Consider the following 20,222-nt stretch of genomic DNA (forward strand, 5'->3'; position numbering starts at 1 on the left):
TAAAAGTCTTCAAGAATAGGTGGCGATTGAAGGGATAATACCCCCCTCCCATTAGACCGTAGGTAAAACAGATGGTGATGTACCAATTTATGAGGATTATAAAGCAGCAGCTAATCCTTTCTTAGGCAGTGGATCAATACCCTCCCCCTTCATGAAGTGACATTTTGGGGTTTTTTGTTGTGTTGTTTTTGCAGTATTATCAAGGGGAGAGAGCTTACCAAGTTCGCTGTGAAATGGGTTTACCAGCAGGTGGCGCTTATACAGCAAATATGTCTTGCAGGTGAATTACTGTATACCCTTTTCAAAGGGGTTATTGGCTCACTCACCTAGTTGCCCTGTGGCTTGGCCAATGCAGAGTATCTCTTTCAGTGGATTACAAAGCAGTGGAGAGAGGATTATGGCAGAGTGTTATCTGCATGACAGGCCAGTTAGTGGATAAATGGGAAATTCTTGAAAACGGCCCAAACTAAACCAAAAGCCATTATCTGAAATGGGGAAAAGGATGGGAAATATTTATTTTGCCCTCCCTGCAAAAATGTAACATATCCAACCCAAAGGTGCATGAAAAGGATGCAAGGCAAAGAAGAAATTATAAAATCTGCAAATCACTCAGAAGCACAGGTATTAAGGTGGATTTTCCTACAGAGCCAACCTTTGTTCCTTATATAGGCATTGTCATAGGGCAAAAGAAGTAAAATGCTAGATGGGAAAAAACAAAACATTTGAAGTTCATACCAGCCTTTCACAGTAGAGCACAAGAGTCAATTGTTAGTAAAAGCTATGATTTTGAGGTGGTTGTTTTCTTTCTTCCTAGGAAGGCCAAAACAAATTTGATGAGATTAAGCCGTGGTGAGAATAATTGCTTTCTGAGCTTAAACACAAATCCATAGTTCAGATCTTATTAGGCTACAGCAAAATATGATTTCTCTAAACCTGAGATTCATATCCTTCCCAATCCTCAAGAGGTCTGTATGGGCAACAGCCTTTTTAAAAAAGAGAGCTTTAAAAGATCAATAAATTGAATAGGTATAAATATGAATATATTGTGGCATGCCACCCCAATCTCTGAGCGGTGTGAGAATCCAGGGGTTCACAGCGCCCACTCAGGGTTCGGCTCCTTTGGAATGAGGTACAGTGAGGACTGTGGAGTCTTTATGATATATGGTTTATTTACAGATATATGCCACCTATGATGGAGGGGTTCACACCATCAACACCCCCAAAGGATCTTGCTTCGCCCATAGCCGCATCACTGGATTCAAGCAGAAATCAAGCCTCTCCATTTATCTCTCTGGCTTCCACCTTCTTTTAGCTTTTAGTCCACACACCTCAGCTCTCCACTCTCACTTTTGTCCTTCTAACTACCAGCCACTTCTAACTACCACCCCACTGAGGGTCCCACTCAGTTGACCTCTGGTGCTGAGCCACTTCCTTTGTTCTCTTAAGGACCCATTACATAGGCTATCACCTCCCTAGAAATTTAGCCTGGCTTATATTCTAACACTTGCTGGATCTAGGGGTTAGAAGGGTCTCGGCATACAGCCTATTTCCCCCTTCCAAAACTCTCTCTCTCTCTCTCTCTCTCTCTCTCTCTCTCTCTCTCCCCAAATAACAGTCTTGCACATCTAATGATTTTGTACAGATAAAAATGTTTGATAGCTCAGTCGGTTAGAGCATGGTGATGATGATGCCAAGGTTGCTGGTTCAATCCCTGTAAAGGATAGCTGGATATTACTGCATTGCGGGGGGGGGGGGTGGACTAGATGGTCCTCAGGTTCCCTCCCAACTCTATGATTCGGTGACATCATCTCTGGAAGTGGAATGGAGCTCTGGATTTGGGAGAAACAGTGGCAGGAAGTTATAGTGCACAAAATCTACTGAAGTGAATAGGTATTGAAATATATTCGGAGTCCTGTAGTGATTTCATGCTCTTTATTGCAGCTTGTAAAACAGTGATTGAATTGCCCCCAAACCTCAGACTTTTATATACATTATTTACACAATGAGTCCTGTCTGATTGGCTGATTCTGCTTCCCTCCTGGAGCCTGATTGGTCTTTTCCTGCAGGCCAATCAGTTCTTGCATTCTACGATCCTACCAGCCTAATAGGCTGATTAACTTCCTCCTGGAGCCTGATTGGTCTTTTCCTGCAAGCCAATCAGTTGTTGCATTCTAGGATCCTACTTGCCTATTGTTCTAGGATCCAAGGTTAGTACATAACAGGTATTATGTAAGAGCTCTTGCACAACTGTCATTTATTCATATAATAATTGCAAGGAAGAACTCCCCAAAGAATTGTCCTCTTGTCATTTCCATGTGCTGCTCTGGTTCTCCAGAAGCGGCTTTGTCATGCTGGCCACATGACCCGGAAGCTATACGCCAGCTCCCTTGGCCAATAAAGAGAGATGAGCGCCACAACCCCAGAGTCAGTCACAACTGGACCTAGTGGCCAGAGGTCCCTTTACCTTTACCTAGGGAGGGCGACTACCCAGTTATCTTGGTTAAATCCAGCTCACAGTGGTCTTAGAAACAATGATGAGATATTGGCGAGGAAGTAGGGTAGGATGTAGGGCCCCATGTTGTCAAGGCTTTACAGGTTGAAAGCAACACACTGAATTACACATCAAAGCACAGGGTTTTCCATTGAACTACCAGGCCGTTGCTACTAAGCGACTAAGATTGGGCCGGAAGGGCGGGGGAGACCCATTTACACCTGGCTGTAAACTGAGGCCTATGGCATGGCTGGCTTGGATAGTGCTTGCACTATGATATTCTGCCTGCGCAAGTGTTGTTGGTGCCTACTGCATTTGCTTGAAGAGTGTGGGAAGCTCTGTAATGATTTGCACAATTGCATAGGCAATATTTAACTTTCCAAGGGTGGAAGAATTGGATGGGCTGTTTTAATATTATATGTGTGTATCTGCCCATGTATCAAGCCAAAGGTTTCCTGGAATGTGCACCATGCAGTAGGATGCTTTCAGGCCTCAGTGCACCCATACTCCCAAGACTACAAAGGAGACCTTGACACAAACAAGGTCTCAAAGCATTATTCCCTTATTGGAATGCTTTGAGCATGTTGTGCAGCATGCGGTGTTATAGGAAAGGGTGGTGTCATGCAATAGTTTTACTCTCACAGTGGATTGATTGGTTCCTTCTCCGCTTGACTAGCCTATGGTACATAATGCTGTGATTGATGTGTGGTGGTGGAGTTGTCATGGACACTATTGCATTGTCTATCAGTGTTGATACAGTTGTTTAAAGCAGTATCGTTTTCCCATCAACCAACAGCTCCTGCCGGGAGCGCATAGGATCAGGATTGCCTATTTCATTATCAGGCCAATATTCTGTCTGCATTAGCAGCTGCTGGTATAGCACGGTCATTGGATGCTTTCAAGGTGCTCTGAGTCCAGGTGGTCTAAGAAGCAGCTGTTTATATGAAGAAGAAGAAAGGAACACTGAATTAGCGTTCCTTCACAGTCCATCAGCTTTTTCATTTCAGCTTCAACGGACATGTGGTGGGCAATTCATTCCCCCTCCTTACCAGGTCAGCTTGCGGATTAGGTACTTTTAAGGACTTCCAGAAGAACCCTAAGGCAATGCCCTTGCTAAATTCATTCAGCCCAGGATTTTTGATTTTTTCCCCCCTTTTCTTTTTTGGACAGTGTGCAATTTGTGGAAAGATTATTTTTAGCCCACTTTCAGTTTTGGAGTATCAGCAAGGAATGTGTGATGTTCAACCAACCACAAGGTGTTTATGTGCTTTCAGAGATTGCTGTTAAACATAGCAGAGGATTGCCCTTCGAATAATTCATCAGCCAATGATAGTTCCTTCCAAAGGTTTAAAGGTTGCTGGGGAGTGATGCTATTTTCCCCTGTGGAGCTTCGACTAATTTATTACTCAGTCAAGATACTTAAAAAACAACAACACAACACACCAGTCAATTTATTTTACAGAGAATGCCAGCAAATAGTAAATTAACACCTTTAATAATCTTAGTTGATTCTCCCTCTCTCATTTTTCTATAGACACTATGAATAAGTGCTTCTGCAAATAAGTATTATTCAGCTCTCAGCCTCAGTTACCCGTTCTGATAATTGACTAAAATGTGGACGCAGATTAAGTATGTCTTGTTCATAAGCAATTTTTATTTTTTGCTTTCCCCATCCCCAGGAGCTTTTATTTCATTATTGATCTAACATTTTGAAAAATGAATTAGCAGCATGGCTTTTCGCAATGAAATATTTTTTAAAAAACCACTATGAAATAATTCATACAAAATAAACTCTAAATAGCAACTCTATGAAGCACCATCCAAGTAAATAGAAACACTGGTTAATTACCCCCCCCCACACACACACATTTCAAGCAGGAAAATAAGGACATTCCCCCCTCCCCCAATCCCACTGACCCCATTGCTTGCCAGCTTGACCTCTGCCGCCCCTCCTCCAGGGCCTTAGCCTCTGCCATCTCTGGAGATGCTGCTCCAGCTGGTGTGACCTGGCAGAAGGCTGCACCAGCCCACCAGCATGTCCCAAGGAAAGCTGCAGCCTCTGCCACATCCTCCTCCACCGGTGCCCCAGACATACTTCTGGAAGCCAGCTTCCAGAAGTTCTGCGATGGAAGAAGGAAGAAAAGTGGCAGGGTAAACTTCCCCATTTTTTGCTCCCGCTCTCTGGTGTGAACCAACTGACTCACACTACAGAGGGAACAAAAAGCCACCCGTCTTTTGGTCCCACGCTCTGCAGTGGCCAGAGCACAGGAGCCAAAATGAGACATCCCAGACTGGGATCAGAAGCCAGGGCAGCTTCTGTCAATCCATTATGTCCCGCTTAAAACGAGACTCTTAGAGGGCATGTGGTTACTGTGCCTTGCTGATAGACGCATACTAGGACCATGCACCAGATCTGGCTAAATCCCAGATCCTGAACTCGATCAGGATGATGTGGTCAGATCAGGTTGAGGCAGCTCCAGATTGTCCTGGATCGGACTTGATCCACCTGGAGTGATCTGGGGGTTGTCAAAAGCAGCAGCCTGCCCACAAGGACAGACCAAAAAGAGAGAGAGAGAGAGAGAGAGAGAGAGAGAACAGGAATGTCTCCTTTTCCCCCATCCTGACTGCCTGACTGTTCAAGGCCCTTCACCAGGCAATTCAGGGCCCAGATCTGAAACGGGTTAGCCCTAGGGTTGGACTGAGCCACTCTGAAACGCTTTGCCAGGCCCCAAATTGGATTGACATGCTCATGCACAAGCCCTAATATAGATGCAAAACCCATTAATATGCCCGACTATACAGTTCTCTCTGCCCACCCTCTCTCACTTGTTGCATCTCTTGTGAAACAGGGCAAGCAGTGACCGGAGGAAGAATGCCCATTGCACAGCTAGGCAGTTTATGGGGGCATGGCAAGTCTGCTCCCCCCCCCAACCAGATTGTGATTTAAAGGCAATACCTGCAAAATCTGTGGAGAACAATGTTAAATTTTCCTATTATTATTTTACTATTTTAACTATTTACTTATGCATGGCACTCCTTCCCTTGATGACGCTCTATCTGCAGCACCAATCACAAGAAGCTCCACCCCTTCGCTGCCACACCTTTTACTGGCTCTGCTCTACAGCCTCCTTGAAGTGAACTGGAAGAGACAGCAAGGAGGAGGTGATCAGGGGGCTCTGTGGGGGTTGCTAGTGCCCCCCCTACAGAGGAAGGGGCCTTTGTGGGTGCCTGACAATACCAGCTCTTGATCCAGGCCCTAGTTACATACATATATGCTTTGATTGCCTTGTAAACCAGGGTGACATTAATTGCTACAGAATTAGACTTGGATACTTTCCAAGAGACAAAGGTGGCCAAATAAGCGAGGGAGGGAGGAGGACCAGGGCAAGCAACCAATTAGACCTGATTGGCTCAGTAGGCTTGAGAGTGATGAATAATGCATATCCTCATTGCTGCATATGTGTCCATCCTCATGAAAGATGTGAACTTGTCTAGCTGCAAAAACAAATGAGACTTAAAAGTAGAGCAATAACTTGCAGCGTTGTAGGGGCTTTTTGGGGTGTGTGTGTGACTAATTGATGCAAATACGGATCGTTTGGTAATTTGTTATCTGGAAGAACAGCAGGCTGTACAATAAGCATATTATATTACCCATTGCAAATGATTCACAGGAACATGCACAGGGTTCACATTCAGTTCTAGCACGCCTGAACCCTGCCTGCAAACTACTGACACACTGGATCGTGCTTTTGGACTTGCAAATCCACCAACTGTTTCCGGCAATGTCAATAGGCAAAATAGTGGAAGCCTTTAAATAAAGCAATGCCCTGGAAGAGCCTCTCTTTCAAAATCAGGGTGGCTATTTAATCAACATAGGTGTGCTTTCACTTGGCAGTAAAGGCTGGCTACTCTGAGCATCAAAGTCTGCATTCCTGCCCGCCTTCCACTACCATTTCATAGCTGATCAGTGTGATGTTTCAAACTTCTTTATTCCTCTATTGATAGCAGAGATCAGATCCCTGCCATGACATCTTGTCTGTGTGTTTTGCAGCTGTCCCCTGCAGGAGCTGCAAAGCCACATTATAATTCTGGGAAATCAGAGGATTGTTGAGACAGGTACTTTTCTTTTGAAGCAGCCCCAAAGGATGAAACATGGATTTTGAGGTTAAACTTTAAGGAGATTTGTTGCTTTACTGCTGGGCTGTATATGTAGCAGGTGTGTAACACCCCTTGCTGTATGTTTCGTATATCAGCTGGTAGTGTATTGTTGATAAGTTAGGGCAGTGTTTGAGCCACTGTACTGCGTGAAAGGATAAAAGCGTAATACTTCTCTTGATGATGAAAAAGCATAGCATTTATCTAGTACTTTAGAAAATTCAAAATGTACAACATTGTCAAAATCCTTAACATTAGATGCACCAAAGTGGGGGGACTTGTGGCTCTCCATTTGCTGTTGAACCACAATTCCCATCATCCCCAGTCAGAATAGTTAGTGGTTAGAGTCCAACTGGAGGGCTATTGGTTCCCCATCCCTGCTATACATTATAGTCAGAATTGTGATACCATATTGCATTTGCAGGCTGAGGTGAGGAGATAGTGCTTATTCAAATTCACAGCAGAGATGACTTTTGTGTCAGTGATATCTTTGTTAAGAAATCAGTCTCTTAGCAGCAACACTGGGTGTAGGGACTGGAATACATTTTAGTGGCCCACTTGACACACATATGAACCTAAAGCTCCAATCCTAACCCCACTTACCTAGGAGCAAGATCCACTGGATTCTATAGGACTTACTTCTGTTCTGAGTAGACATGGTTACAACTGCAGTGTAAGTCACACTGTGTGTGACACATGACCTGTTACCCCAGATGTTGTAGTAACATATTCCAGCCAGATAATATAATTATTGCTGGAGATGTGCTAGAAACATAGCGGTCTTGCTTATATGGTCACAGATTAGTTTATTATCATATTTAGATATGGAAGCAACCTCCCAACCTCCCATCAGACTGGTGGGTGTCCAAGAGCAAGGTGGGCTGTGTTGATCCCTGTATCCTGTAGCAGACCTGTGTGAATTATAACTCACCAAGCACATCCCACCAGCCATGTGTGGCAAATTGATCACTAGGGTCTGGGTTAATTGGACCAGATCACTTTGACACTGTTTCCACCTCTATGGTTTTGTGGCTCTGTGGTTCTATGCAAGGCTATAAGCAATGAATGAGAACCATCTGGATCAAAGCAATCACTGGAAATGAAATCAAGAACCGTGACAGAGTTTTCCTGGAGACGCATTCTGGAATCCAATATTCACTTGGTAAATTATCTTAATAGCCTGATAACAAAAGACCTCTTTGTTAGCTGCATAATCAGTCCTACTTTAGACAGCTCTTTTGTGCAGCTCCTTTCTGCTCTGATTTCCTGTCATTTGCCCCTTCTGATCTTGCATTAGGAATATTAAAACAGGGGGCTTGCTTGCCTATCAGAATTCCAATTTTGTTCCCACGTTGCGCACTCTCGGTGAAGACGCCTCTCCTTGCTTAGGGCCCATGCTAATAAATAAGAGAAACAAGGTTGAATGAGAATATGCATGTTTGGAATAAGGTTGCCTAGAGTGGGATCTATGAATAAAACAAGCAAAGGTAATGACTCACATTGTGCCATTGTGTTTTGAAGTAATGGCTTCAGCTAATATGCAGTTAGGTAAAGCCCCAATAAAACTGCTCTCATGTGAGATGAAAACTAATTTGACATCCAAAACAGTGCTAGATTCAGGTTGGGGACAGCGGCTGTATGTGCTCAGTACCCATGCAGAAGATGGAGTGTGTTCTTCACATTCATGTCCCTTACAAGCCTTTCACCAATGGATGGTGGACAAGGTGTGTAGTTCCTCTTTTCCTCCCTCTCCTTTCCACTGACCCTCCCTTGCTTACCTGGTATCCCATACAGTGGCGGTGGCAGCTCATCCTCATCATCACTTGCTCATTTCCATCACTTACAGTGAGGGAGAGTGAGGGAGAACATGGGAGTCAGAGGATGGAGTAGCACCAGGCACTGGTGCCACCTAATTGCTTGCCCTCTGCCCATGGTAAAGGAGTTGTGTTGGAGAATGTGTGATAGCTGCTTCCCATGCTACTCTTCCTTGTTGCCACTTGCTCCCTCACGTGCCTTCTGCTGTGGTGAGGGACACTGTGAGTGATTAAGACCCAGTGCCTCTCAAGTGTGGTTCTCCAGCTGTTGTTGTTGGGCTACAACTCCCATCATCCCTAGCTAGCAGGCCCAATGGCCAGGGATGATGGGAGTTATAGTCCAACAAGAGCTTGAGTTTAAGAAACACTGGATTAAGCAAGTGGTGGTGAGGAAGAGCAGGGGGCTCAGTCAGATGTTGCTGGAAGGACACGAGATAGATAGCGGTGTGGAAGAGTAGAAGCATCAGTTTTCTCTGCCACCCACGTCCCCTGGGTCCAAACCCCACCATGGAATGACATCAACTCCACCTCCTCACCCTATGTAATAGCTTCTGCTATACACATATGAGGGAGCAGGCATTTCTGAAAATGGAAGGAGCCAGCGGTAGAAGCTACAGGCAAGGGAACCAAGTGGGGGGGGGGGCTGTCAGATTACTCCTGCATACAGCAGTGAGGCTATTGTCAGGGCATGAGTTGAAGCTTTTTTCTCTCTTTTTGGTGGGCCTTTACCTGCTTTGGTAGTCTGGCTGTGGTTGGCAGTGGACCCCCTGCCACAATGTGAATATGTTGCATATGCCCAAGAATGCCAACTGCTGGTGAAGGCCTGCCAGGACTTGGTAGGGCGGCACCTTTCTTCATCTCTCAGCTTTGATCAACAACTACAAATAACACTTAGGGAGTAGGCACATACAACTTTATATTTGACACTGTAGCTATGTGATGGTGGGGGAGGTCAGCTCATGCATTCTCGGACTGCTAAAGAAAGGCTTGGGGAGTAGTAGCCAGGTCATGGCCCCTAGGGGCAAAAATAACTACCAGCCTGATGGAAATGAGGGAAATAAAGTGGAGGTTCCTCCTGACAAGGGTTGTCAGTGTCGACTGAGGAGGGAGCAGCAGAACAAATAGATGAGAAAGAAGAATACCCAGCAAACAGCTCAGACACTAGAACAACTGTGGTTGGTTTCAAAATTCAGTGGTGATTATGGAGAGAGAAGGGGCCTGGCTCGTATGCTCTGGTGCCAAGAAATCTCCCCAGTATCCTACATGGATTTTGTGTTGATGGCAGCTGGATTTGGCTCCGAACTGCAAGCCCTGGATGATGATGATTACTTTAAAAATGGAAATGTTTGGTTTCATTAGGCATCAGTGATTGAAATGATTAGCCATTGCCTTACCCTGAAAGATAACCTGAGATTTATTATTCCTGGATGTGACTTTAATGCCTTTGCAAATTGAACTGTAGTTAATACCCTTGCAGTGTTTTTGTTTTTTTTTTTTCATTTCTAAAAGCTGGGTGGGTGAATTGATATTAATTTTAGATTCTTTTGCTCAATTACACTTTTTATCATACAGTTCAAGAAGCAGGCAAGATTCATTTTTTTAAAAAATAAATAAAAAATCTCTGGCTCACCGCAGCAACACATTTCATTACCTTCAGTTCCACTACACTTTTAGCTATATTTACTCTTGCCTCTTTGTGTAAATGGAATTCTTTTATTTCTTTCAAATATCTGGGCACTATGACTGGTGATCCTATTACTTGGAGCTGCTATTACTTCCAGGTAAATATGAATAAGGTTGTGGTGTAAACAGAAGAACATCAGCACTGCACTCTTTGGCAAAAGTGCTCTAACTGATTTGCTTTTTCAGATGAAGATGCCTTTGTTTATTATGTCTTCTCAGTGAAAACATAGGATCCTTCTAAGGCAGGAGTGGGGGATCTTTTTCATCCTGAGGGCCAAATTACCTTCTGGGCAACCTTCTGAGGGCCGTATGCCACTGGTGGTGGGGGGGGGGACAGAGGAAAAGTAGGTGGAACAATGAATTAAAATTTTACCTTTGTATGTGTGCTGGTCCAGGGGGGAGGTTACCGTGGGGCGAGGTCCAGGACCTGAGTCGAGGGTCGGCAGACAGTCCTCCACGGGCGAAGCGGGGTCCACAGCGAGGAGCCGGGCAAGGACAGGAACTCTGGGGGAACCGGACTGGGTGCTGGCCGAAACAGCTCTTCAACGATGTTGCTCCCGCAAGCTGGGACCGGGCTTTTATCTTCTCTGAGGCCAGGGGCGGTCCCGGCCCCCAGGAGACCCGCCTCTCCTGACCTTAAGGCGAGCACTCCTCCTGGGAGAAACCAGTTCCCTTCGCCTCTCTGCCCTTCGCCTCTGAAGTTCAGGAGAGGCTGAAGGGTTACTGGACCCAGGGGGAGACTCACCTCTATGCACTGAGTCCTCAACCACCTCCGGAGCCAGAGTGGATTCACCTGGTGCCTGCTCCTGAGGATCCGGCACAGGTGCAGGCGCTTCAGAATCAAGGCCCTGCCCCAGTTCAACCGGCCCCGGAGCCGGGGACTCCTGTGCAGGCTGGGATTCCTCCGGTTCAGCCTCTGAATCGGATTCCCAGGTCATCACAGTATGGTAGGCAGGAGCAAGCCAGCAGTAAATCGCAGTGAGCAAGTGGAGTTAACTCTTTATTAGCAAAACCAGGAACTGCACAGAAGTGTCAGGCCTAATGAGCAGAGCAACTCATCTCTGGCCCTCATTAAGCAGTTGCTAAGCCTTGCTGTCTCTTCTGCTTCTGACATCTCCTCCTCCCAGTCTTCTCCCTCTGACCACGCATTGTTGTCCAATCCCCGGGCTCTGAGCCTTCTTCCCTTAGGGGTTCCCCAGCTGGTTCCTCCCACCATCCCTTCATATCCAACCAGTCCATGGCATCTAGTTTCTGTACAGTCACCTCTTTATTCTCCACACAGGCAAGCAAGAAGCATTGTCAGAATTCAATAACATATTCCAGCCAAGCAAACAAAGCTGTAATTTGGGGGGAGGCCTGGGGAGAATACCAAGGACTTGAGGTTCCTTATCCCTGTTGAACGGGATAATGCAATGTATAAGCACACAGATGTCAGGGGAGAGAGTCTTAAGTAAGAATGCTTAGAGAAGTAATGCATATTGCCCCAATCCAGCAAGTGTGATCTACACACAGAAGCAGGCTTCTACGAGCATAACTCATGAAATATACATCTGGAGGCACACTATAATCTGCATAGTGATGCTTATTGGAACAGCACTGAATAGGCTGGAACCATCTTTTTTAATGCATCTAGAGACATCACTTGATATGCATAACTATTAACCTGCAGCTGGAGACTGCCACCCTCTGAGATGTTGTTGGGAAACTGCCACCCTCTGAGATGTTGTTGAACTACAACTTCCATCATTCCTGATAAGGGTGGCAGGAGTTACAGTCCAACAGCTTCTGGAAGGTCACTAGTTCCCCATCCCCTAGATTTTCATTTGTGTTTTTCAGGGTGTTTTTTCCCAGAAATAGTTTGACAAATTCTTTTGCATCATACAGGGGACAGTGTAAAGGGAGAAGAGCATCTGGATTCATTTTAATTTACTCCATTCCATCTCAGGTAAGCTGGTAGCAAAAGAAACTATTGCCTCCGCTACTTTTATTTTTCTTGCCAAAGCAGAGATGTCTCAGACCATGTTGAAAGTGACCAGGTCCCTTACAGCTTTACAAAAGAGGATTAAGCTCTGAGCCTAAGTGCCGATTCTGAAGAGTTTCCCCATTCAGGAAGCCAGTCTCTCTCAGCAAGGGTGCTTACAGCTGGCACAGAATGAAGGCCATTCACAAAACTGAGATAGGAATAGTGTTGTCAGCCCATATTGCTAATGTCAGTTATATCTGTTGCATTTCTCTGCCTGCCTGCAATTTGTGAGAAATAATGATGGTGGATGATATAAGCAGTAGATCAGGTCCCCAAGTCATGTAGCAAATGGTTACAAAGTTTCACCTGGTGCAAAAACCACACAGTTTTTCATATAACACCAGAAATGTTTCCCAGGCTGAGAGTGCAAGTACTACTTTCCAGGTACAGTAGTCAAACACAAACAGATCCTTAAAGACTCTGGGCTAATCATCTTCTCTTTCCCACACCCATGACATGGTTGAGTTCATCAGCTTCACCTTGGCAACAGGGAGACCATTCACAAAAGCATTTTGTGACTAGGGTTGCATTCAAAAGAACATGTTTTCAAATGGAAACACTGGAAGGGTGATGGTAAGAATAGTCAGGAGCAGTAGAGAGCAGGTCTGAGCTACAAAAATTCCACAAACAGCATAGGTCAGTTTTGATATTGGGTTGAGGGGTCTATCCTGGGGGGCAGGTATATATCCTATCAGTTCAGTTGATCTGGCAGAGATCTGTTGCATATCAGTGTTGAAGGCTAACTGCAGGACTGAGATGCTAGAAAGGATAAATATTATAAAGGTCAGTGTATGTCTTGCTCTGCAGCAAAATGAGGCTCATAATGGATGTAAGGTATGGTTCTGATGTTGCTTTAGCAACAATCAGAGACTGAGCCCTATATAATAGCAGCTGTTGCCCACACTGGAAGGTCTTTCTTCAGCTAAAAGAGCCCGGTCCACTCCAGAAGTCTCCTACTGCAACAGAGTGGAGGAGCCTCCAGTCTCACAGGAACTTTATGGACAGATTCAGATATTTGGTTCCCTTAGAAGAAGCCAGCGCTAAGACTCCAACTAATGCAATAAGGCTTCCCCCTTCTTCTCCCCTATGCACTGTCCATGCCTTCCTGCAGGGCCAGGAGGAGGGGAGATAATTTTTACTGGGCAAGTAGAAATGCTCTGGAGTGCTAAGTTGAATTTCACCCTCAGTAATGGTGTCCTCCGAGTCTGAGGATTAATTCATTAATTTGTCAGACACAGCTTGGGCAGAAGACTGTAGATTCAACACAGGTGCTTTATCCTTCCACATGTGATGAGTTTTAATTGAAATAACAGGTGAATAAATTAAAAGGGAAATCTAAATTGAATTGACTGCAATATCACATGACACCTGGTCCAACTTCAAATTGCTTTACATATTATGGTGTGCTTAATGAAGAGGGGATGGTGCCATTGTGATAGGAAAGAACTGGGCTCTTCACTCTTCCCTAATCTGGGGCCAGCCAGAAGCCAACTTAACTTTAATGGAAATGAGAGCTTCCTCTGGGCAGCTTCAAACTGGAACACCATGTAATGATTTTCTAATGGGAAACATGTAAAGTGTCCATATCAGATTAACGGAAGGAAAAAGCCAGCTCAGAAGTAATAGGGAGTTTCAGGGTTGGGATTGGGGACTGAATGTAATATTCCTCTTGACTCAAACAGGACAATACACATTTTAAATACTGATCTTCATGTATACAGTTTCTTGATGAGCATTTTTTGGGGGGGGGGAAGATGTAAAGTTGTGTTTTGTTTTTTGTTTTTAAATTTAAAAAGAGACATAGAAAATGTCCCCTTTCACTCTGGCATCCCGCTATGTCTTTCTTGAATCCTCATGTGTAAAAAGTGGCAATAAAATTGGAGTACCTCCTTTGCTTGTGGAATGTCATGCTCAGTATGTAACGAGACATTTAAAAATCTGGCTGACATCTTCATCAGCTGTAGGAGGGGCTGGTTTGCTTGACATTACATTCCAAATTTCTACAGCAGAGCCAGAACGAGAGAGACACATCATCTTATTGAGTTACAAATACACAGGCACTCTGTCCACTTTACCTCTTAATTAAATGTACTCTGGAAACAGAAAGTTCTGTTGTGGAAGATTCAAATAAAGAGGCTCTTCAGTGAGCAGACTTTCTGGTGAGAGTTAAAATCACAGCCAGCTGAATAATGTCAAGGATCCTGCATATTTCCAGGAGACAATGCAAAAGGTGGCCTCTTCCACCATGCAAAAATAAGAGGCTATTCCTTCCCCAAGGTTGCTTTTTCTCTTGCAAATGGGGCCCGTTTCCAACTCTTGAGGTAAAAAGATATGATTTCACTCTGCCATCCCACCGGCTCCACGCCCCCCTATTCTTACCTGTCCCTCCTTTCTCAAGCAAGCAAGGTGCAAAGATATGCCTTGTTTCCATAGAAGACGAGGCGCGAGTGGGTGGCTTCCATAATCGAAGCCCCTCTGGGAGGTTATGCTGTCCTCTGAGGCGCTTGTGGGGTTTCTTCATTGAGATCCTGGGGGTCTTTGGTGTCTTCCCCCCCACCTCACCACTTCTTCCCATTTCAGAGTCAGGAACTGCGGTGTTGAGAAAGGCAGGCAAACCGAGTTCCCACAGCTTTCTCGCCACCCCTGGGAAGCCGGGGCTCTCCTTCTATGCTACATACAGTCTGGCAGCCGTAACTCTCATGAAGTGGCAGGAGTGTAAATAATGGATATTTCTGAGGCACCATGGCGGGTTTCTGACTTTTCCCCACCCAAAGTCCCTCTTCTGTCTCTCCCCCTCCCCTTCCTGCGCCTTCCTTGTTCTCCCCCCTTGGTATCCCTCCCGCCCCACGGAGCTGTATAACAGCAGATTTGGTATAACGTCTTTCCTTAGATTTCTTCTCTCTCTCCCCTGCGTTTATGGGAGGAAGCTGGGACCCAAAACAGGCGATGGGACGGGAGAGTTAAGCGCCTGTTCCTGGAGGAAGAAACGTCTCTGAACTCCAGTCACGTTTGATGGAGCCAGAAGCATGCGCACAAGCTGAGCGTGGAGCTGTCCAAGTGCTGAAATTTATAGTCCGTGTGTAAGATCAGGGCTCCTTCCCTCATTCCGGCACAGGAGGGAGCGTAGCATTTTCCCTCCAGCTCCACACCAATCACCCCCTCTCGATATTTACAACTTGCCGATAAGGAAGGGGGAGGGAAGGAGAGAGGCAAACAGCTTCTTCCCCCATTTTTAACGACGATTCAGACAAATGCCGATGTGCAAGCCCAAGGGAAATAAGAGCAGATCTGGAAGACAGACCAGCGTGGCAGCAGCGCTATTCCCCTTGGCATGGTGCTAAGGTAGAGAAGGATTTGATTTTTCTGAGCGGGGTTCAGGATTTGGGTGAAAGCATCCTAGAGAACTGCCCTTTCAGATGCTTCGTATCTTTTGTGCTGGCTGTTTCGGATGTGCCTGGGCTTAACCTAACCATGATTCCGAGGACTGGTACTTTTGATTTTTTGCCGTCTCCAATGTATAGAAACGCAGGTCTTCTCTTTCTGATTTTAAAGAAATTTAAATTATTGTTGGATTTGGGGATTTAGAGAAGACCTAGTACTTTCTGAGAGCCTCCCTCCCCTTTGATTGACTCTGGAACCGTTTCTGGGATATTTTTCCACACTCAACGCAGAAAACAGGAGGAATGAACCGACAGCTAGTGAACATTTTGACAGCCTTGTTTGCCTTTTTCTTAGAAACACACCACTTCAGGTAGGTGAAATCAGTTCCGAAAGCCTCTATTAAACCTGTAGGGATTTAGGACAACACAGGAGGAGTACTCCATAAACTTGACATATTTTAGCTGTGTTGATAAATATTTCATTTTAAATTTATGCAGACTACAGACAGGTTTCCATTTGAAAATAGCTGTTGCTTAGCAACATACTTTTAAAAAATCCAAACAAGTTTGGCCAAGTGAAGTTATATAGATACCCTTTCTGTTAGAGAGAAAAAATGTTTTATGGGCAATGAAACTGGAAACATTTCCCCATGTAACTGAAATCTACCTTCTTCAATATTATTGGAATCTCTCAGCTAGTCCCTTTTCTTCCTGTATAGGATAGTAAAATCTGTTTTTTTTGGGGGGGGGGTGGGCTTATTTTTGTCTGAGGAAATATACTCAAGTGTATTTAGTTAATCTCTAATGCACTTTAATCTCCCTGTTGTGCTAATCATAAAGGGTGGCAGAGGAGAGTTTTCACATCCTTGAAATGCATGCTTACCTGCAAAGTAGCAGTGCTGTTCTAGTATTAGTGACTGTGAGTAAAAACTGGAAGACTGGAGCTATTCTGGATTAATTAACATGGGGTAAAAAAAATGATATGAATTCATGTATGTGATGCTAAAGAGACAGACAATTGTTTGTGGAAGAAACCTCGAAAAGAAGTCATTATCCCAGCAGATTTTGATCACTTCAAGAAACATCTGTTTAACATTCAATATGCCTAGATCATATTGTTTCAACTAAACACCCTGTATGTTCAGCAGAAGGAAAAGGTGAATAGTTAAATGGACAAATCAGGTTTTTAGATGAGTTTCATTATGTTTCCAAAGGGATAATGTATTTGTCAATGTAACTGACAGCTGATGCACTTCAGTGAAACTGTTGGTGCTAATGAAAGGCTATTCCAAATAACAATGGTGTAATTGATCATTATCCAATTTTACAATTACATATTTTGTCTACTTATCAGCCTATCCCAATTTCTCTACATACCAATTTAAAAAAGGGTTGTCATGTCCTGCTTAGCAATGCTATTTGTTTATTTATTAAATTTACATTCCGCCTTTCCTTCCAAAGGAAACCAGGTATGTGATGTTACAAGAGTTGATGAGGTAACATGTTACTGCTTCATAGTGTAGGGATCAGGAATACTTATTGATTTCAGTGTCCAATAATCCGGAATGCATATTTGTGTGGTCACTATATTAATAAAGGGTGATATCCAAAATTAGTCATACTCAGAGTAAACCCACTGAAATCAATGGACTTAAGTTTATTGATTTCAGTGCATCCACCCTGAGTGTGACTAATGTTGGATACCACCCATTGTATTTCTTTTTCATTTCTCTGCTCTCTCTTCACATTTAATCAATTTTAAGCACTTACTTTAAGATAACACTAGAACACAGCCTATTGTAAAAGTCCCTTTGAGAGGATTACTTCTGATCCCTATTAGATGGTTTATTCAAACATACATCAATTAAAGTACACATTTTAGACACAAAGGAATATATTAAAATGTGTGGGAGAGTTATTATGATGGAATTCATTTCCTTGTGGATCAAATTTGTTCATTTCAAGTACTTCTTGTTCTTTATCTTAAGGGGGAATGCTTAGCATGTTACATGAAGAAAGCTATGAAGGCATGAGAGCACAATTAACACCAAATAGGATATAAATTGATATGAATGCTGCAGGAAGGGGCCATTCTCCTTGCTTGATGTGGGCTGATTGAAAATTAAAAACCTCACATCTCAACATTTCCTGGAGGAAATAAATAGAACTGGTGAAGAACCAAGTCATTTAATTAATGCCTATTAAGATTGTAGAGTGTCTGTGCTTGTGTAATGTTCTGTACACTAACACAGCCAAGGTTTCTAACTTCTCTGTGATAAGTTTTGCCAGTTTTTCTAAACTACTATGAACCCAAAGTAAGGCAGCTGCGTATTTATGATTGTTGTTTTTTAGTTGTTCAGTCATGTCCGACTCTTCGTGACCCCATGGAGCAGAGCACACCAGGCACTCCTGTCTTCCACTGCCTTCCGCAGTTTGGTCAATATCCATATGCCATCAGTGATACTTATAAAATTCTTCAATGTCTAAGTAAAAGCCAATATTGAACAAAAAATCCTCAGTCCTCGACATTTTTTGCCTGATTCTTGAAGAGTTCCATATTTGAGAATGATATGTAATACTTTATTAATATCATCAACATATTGTTGCTTTCTTTTCAAATTGGCAATAGATTTCTCTTGTGAAATTATGTGAATTCAATCAAAGAATAATGGCTAATGGTAGTTAACTATTTGTTTAGGACAACTTTCTGTAAAGAACATGATTCCAGATCTGGGAAAACCCCTTCACAGGCACTGTCTCCTTCGGATTTCTTGGACAAACTGATGGGACGGACATCAGGTTATGATGCACGAATAAGGCCAAATTTCAAAGGTAAGTTCTTTCTAAGTCCATTAAAAACTGGGAGTCTGTAAAATACCAATTGTGATATTTACATGTGCACTAGTTTAGGCCTTTATGAAGCTCTGTTCTCACAAGCATATTAATCACCCAGTAATTAAAATGTGCTTTGCGTATATGAGTGATCCATCACAGATCCAACACCATAAACAGAACTTAATATTTTGGAAACACAAATGCCTTTTAGTAGAGTGTATTCACTTGTAGTTATCAAGGCCTAGTTCACACACATACACTTGACTTCATCCAGCTGATCATTGTACACTAAATGACTGGGGTGTGAACTTGAGTGAAGACAATTTATTCGAGGTGATGTTGCACAAAATGAAAGCCCCAACTGTGGTGTTAGATCTGTTATGTCCCATTCATTGCTAGACATTGCACTTCTCAAGTGATGAACATGCATGTCTGAATCAGCTGGAAGCGTTGAGGAACCACATGATGCATATGCATGTGTAAAGTGGCCCAAGTAATTACTCTGATTTTAGGAATGTGGTTCTTTATTGGTTTCAACACAATTCTAAAAGTGGAGTTGAATTACCTCCATATGGAAACAGGGTAGAGAATTAGTTTTTTTATTATTATTATATTCAACTTACGGTATGTTCAACAGACGTATTCATTTTATACATAAACAGGATATTATGTTGAACATAAGTTGAATATAATAAAAAAAACCTATCCCATTGATTTATAAACAAACACAGCAATCTGTATATACATGTCCATGGTATTAGGCACATGCCATTTAACTTCCTTATTTCAGGTTGATCTGCTGAAGTCTATTTGGACTGTCAAATCCACTCTGAAATAAGTGAGCTGGTGATTAAAGAAACAGAAGGTTTAATTATTAGCAAGTAAGACAGTGCACATGAAATACTTGGAGAGAGGGTACCCTCACCTTGGTGCACAGAAATGTTATCTTGTCCAGTTATAATTTAGATCTGAGCCATTGTAGACATGATGTGTTTAAAATAAATCTGTTTCAGCCTCTGCTGTTCAGGGGACAATACAAAGGAGGAGATTTCCAGAGTGGTATATAGACATAATAATCGGGTTGTGTGGAGAAAACAGGTGTTTCTGCTACTTTTGTCATTTGCCTTCCAGATGTTATTGGACTACTGCTCCCATCAGCCTCAGCCAACATGGCCAGTGGTTGGGGATGATGGGAACTGAAGTCCAGCAACAGCTGGAGGGCATCACATTGTCTGCTACATAGTAGTCAAGAGGTGGCACATTTGAGCACATAACCTGTAGAAGACTGCATTTGCAAATATATCAGACTGCCACATTATACAAGAATCTGTGAGCTGAAGGTGTTGCTATCATTTGAAAAGAGGTCACAAAATGTACTCCTTTGCTTCTCACTTCTACTCCCTCCTAGAGCACCCTGAATCCATTTTTTCTGGAATCTTTAGTGTCTTCTGATTCCTTTGCTTTCTAGCTGTTAAACCTTTGCAGGAGTATATTGAAACAGTGAAGTAAAAGTTGCAGAAGATGGGTATAAGCACGTGTGTCTGTGGTAGGATTGCCATATTTCAAAAAGTAAAATTCCTGACACTCGCAAAGTTGTGATTTTAAGCTGCTTTTTCCATCGTGTTTCCATACATCTGGATGGTTTTCCCTGACATCTTGCCAATTTGGCAAAATTCCTCCCTGACACTGTTTTTACACCCGGAAACCAGGACATGTCAGGAACTTTCCTGATTTATGGCAAGCCTAGTCTGTGGAAGATGCAATAATGCTAAAGGAAGGGCCACATTCTTCACACTACACGATAGGAATAGGGCCAAAGGTGGATGCAGAGAAGACTCTTC

The 20,222-nt window shown here is 43.5% G+C and overlaps 1 protein-coding gene across 13 annotated transcripts in view; it reads left to right on the forward strand.

Moving 5' to 3' along the window:
- The first annotated feature begins 14,990 nt into the window (after positions 1-14,990).
- The window catches only part of GLRA2 (glycine receptor alpha 2), a 111,216-nt gene continuing 105,984 nt past the window's right edge, over positions 14,991-20,222 (forward strand). For 2 of the 13 annotated variants that reach the window (XM_083502000.1, XM_083502004.1), the window contains exons 1-2: positions 14,994-15,917; positions 18,245-18,378. In XM_083502000.1, the coding sequence (XP_083358126.1) occupies positions 15,850-15,917; positions 18,245-18,378 (202 nt within the window). In that variant the 5' untranslated portion in view covers positions 14,994-15,849. Of the gene's footprint in view, positions 15,918-18,244; positions 18,379-20,222 lie in introns of those variants that run through there. The other 11 variants (XM_083501998.1, XM_083501999.1, XM_083501996.1 and 8 more) reach the window with 9 other exon arrangements.

Source organism: Podarcis liolepis (assembly GCF_965112155.1).
Source record: "Podarcis liolepis genome assembly, chromosome: 4".
In the NCBI taxonomy this organism is placed as follows: domain Eukaryota; kingdom Metazoa; phylum Chordata; class Lepidosauria; order Squamata; family Lacertidae; genus Podarcis; species Podarcis liolepis.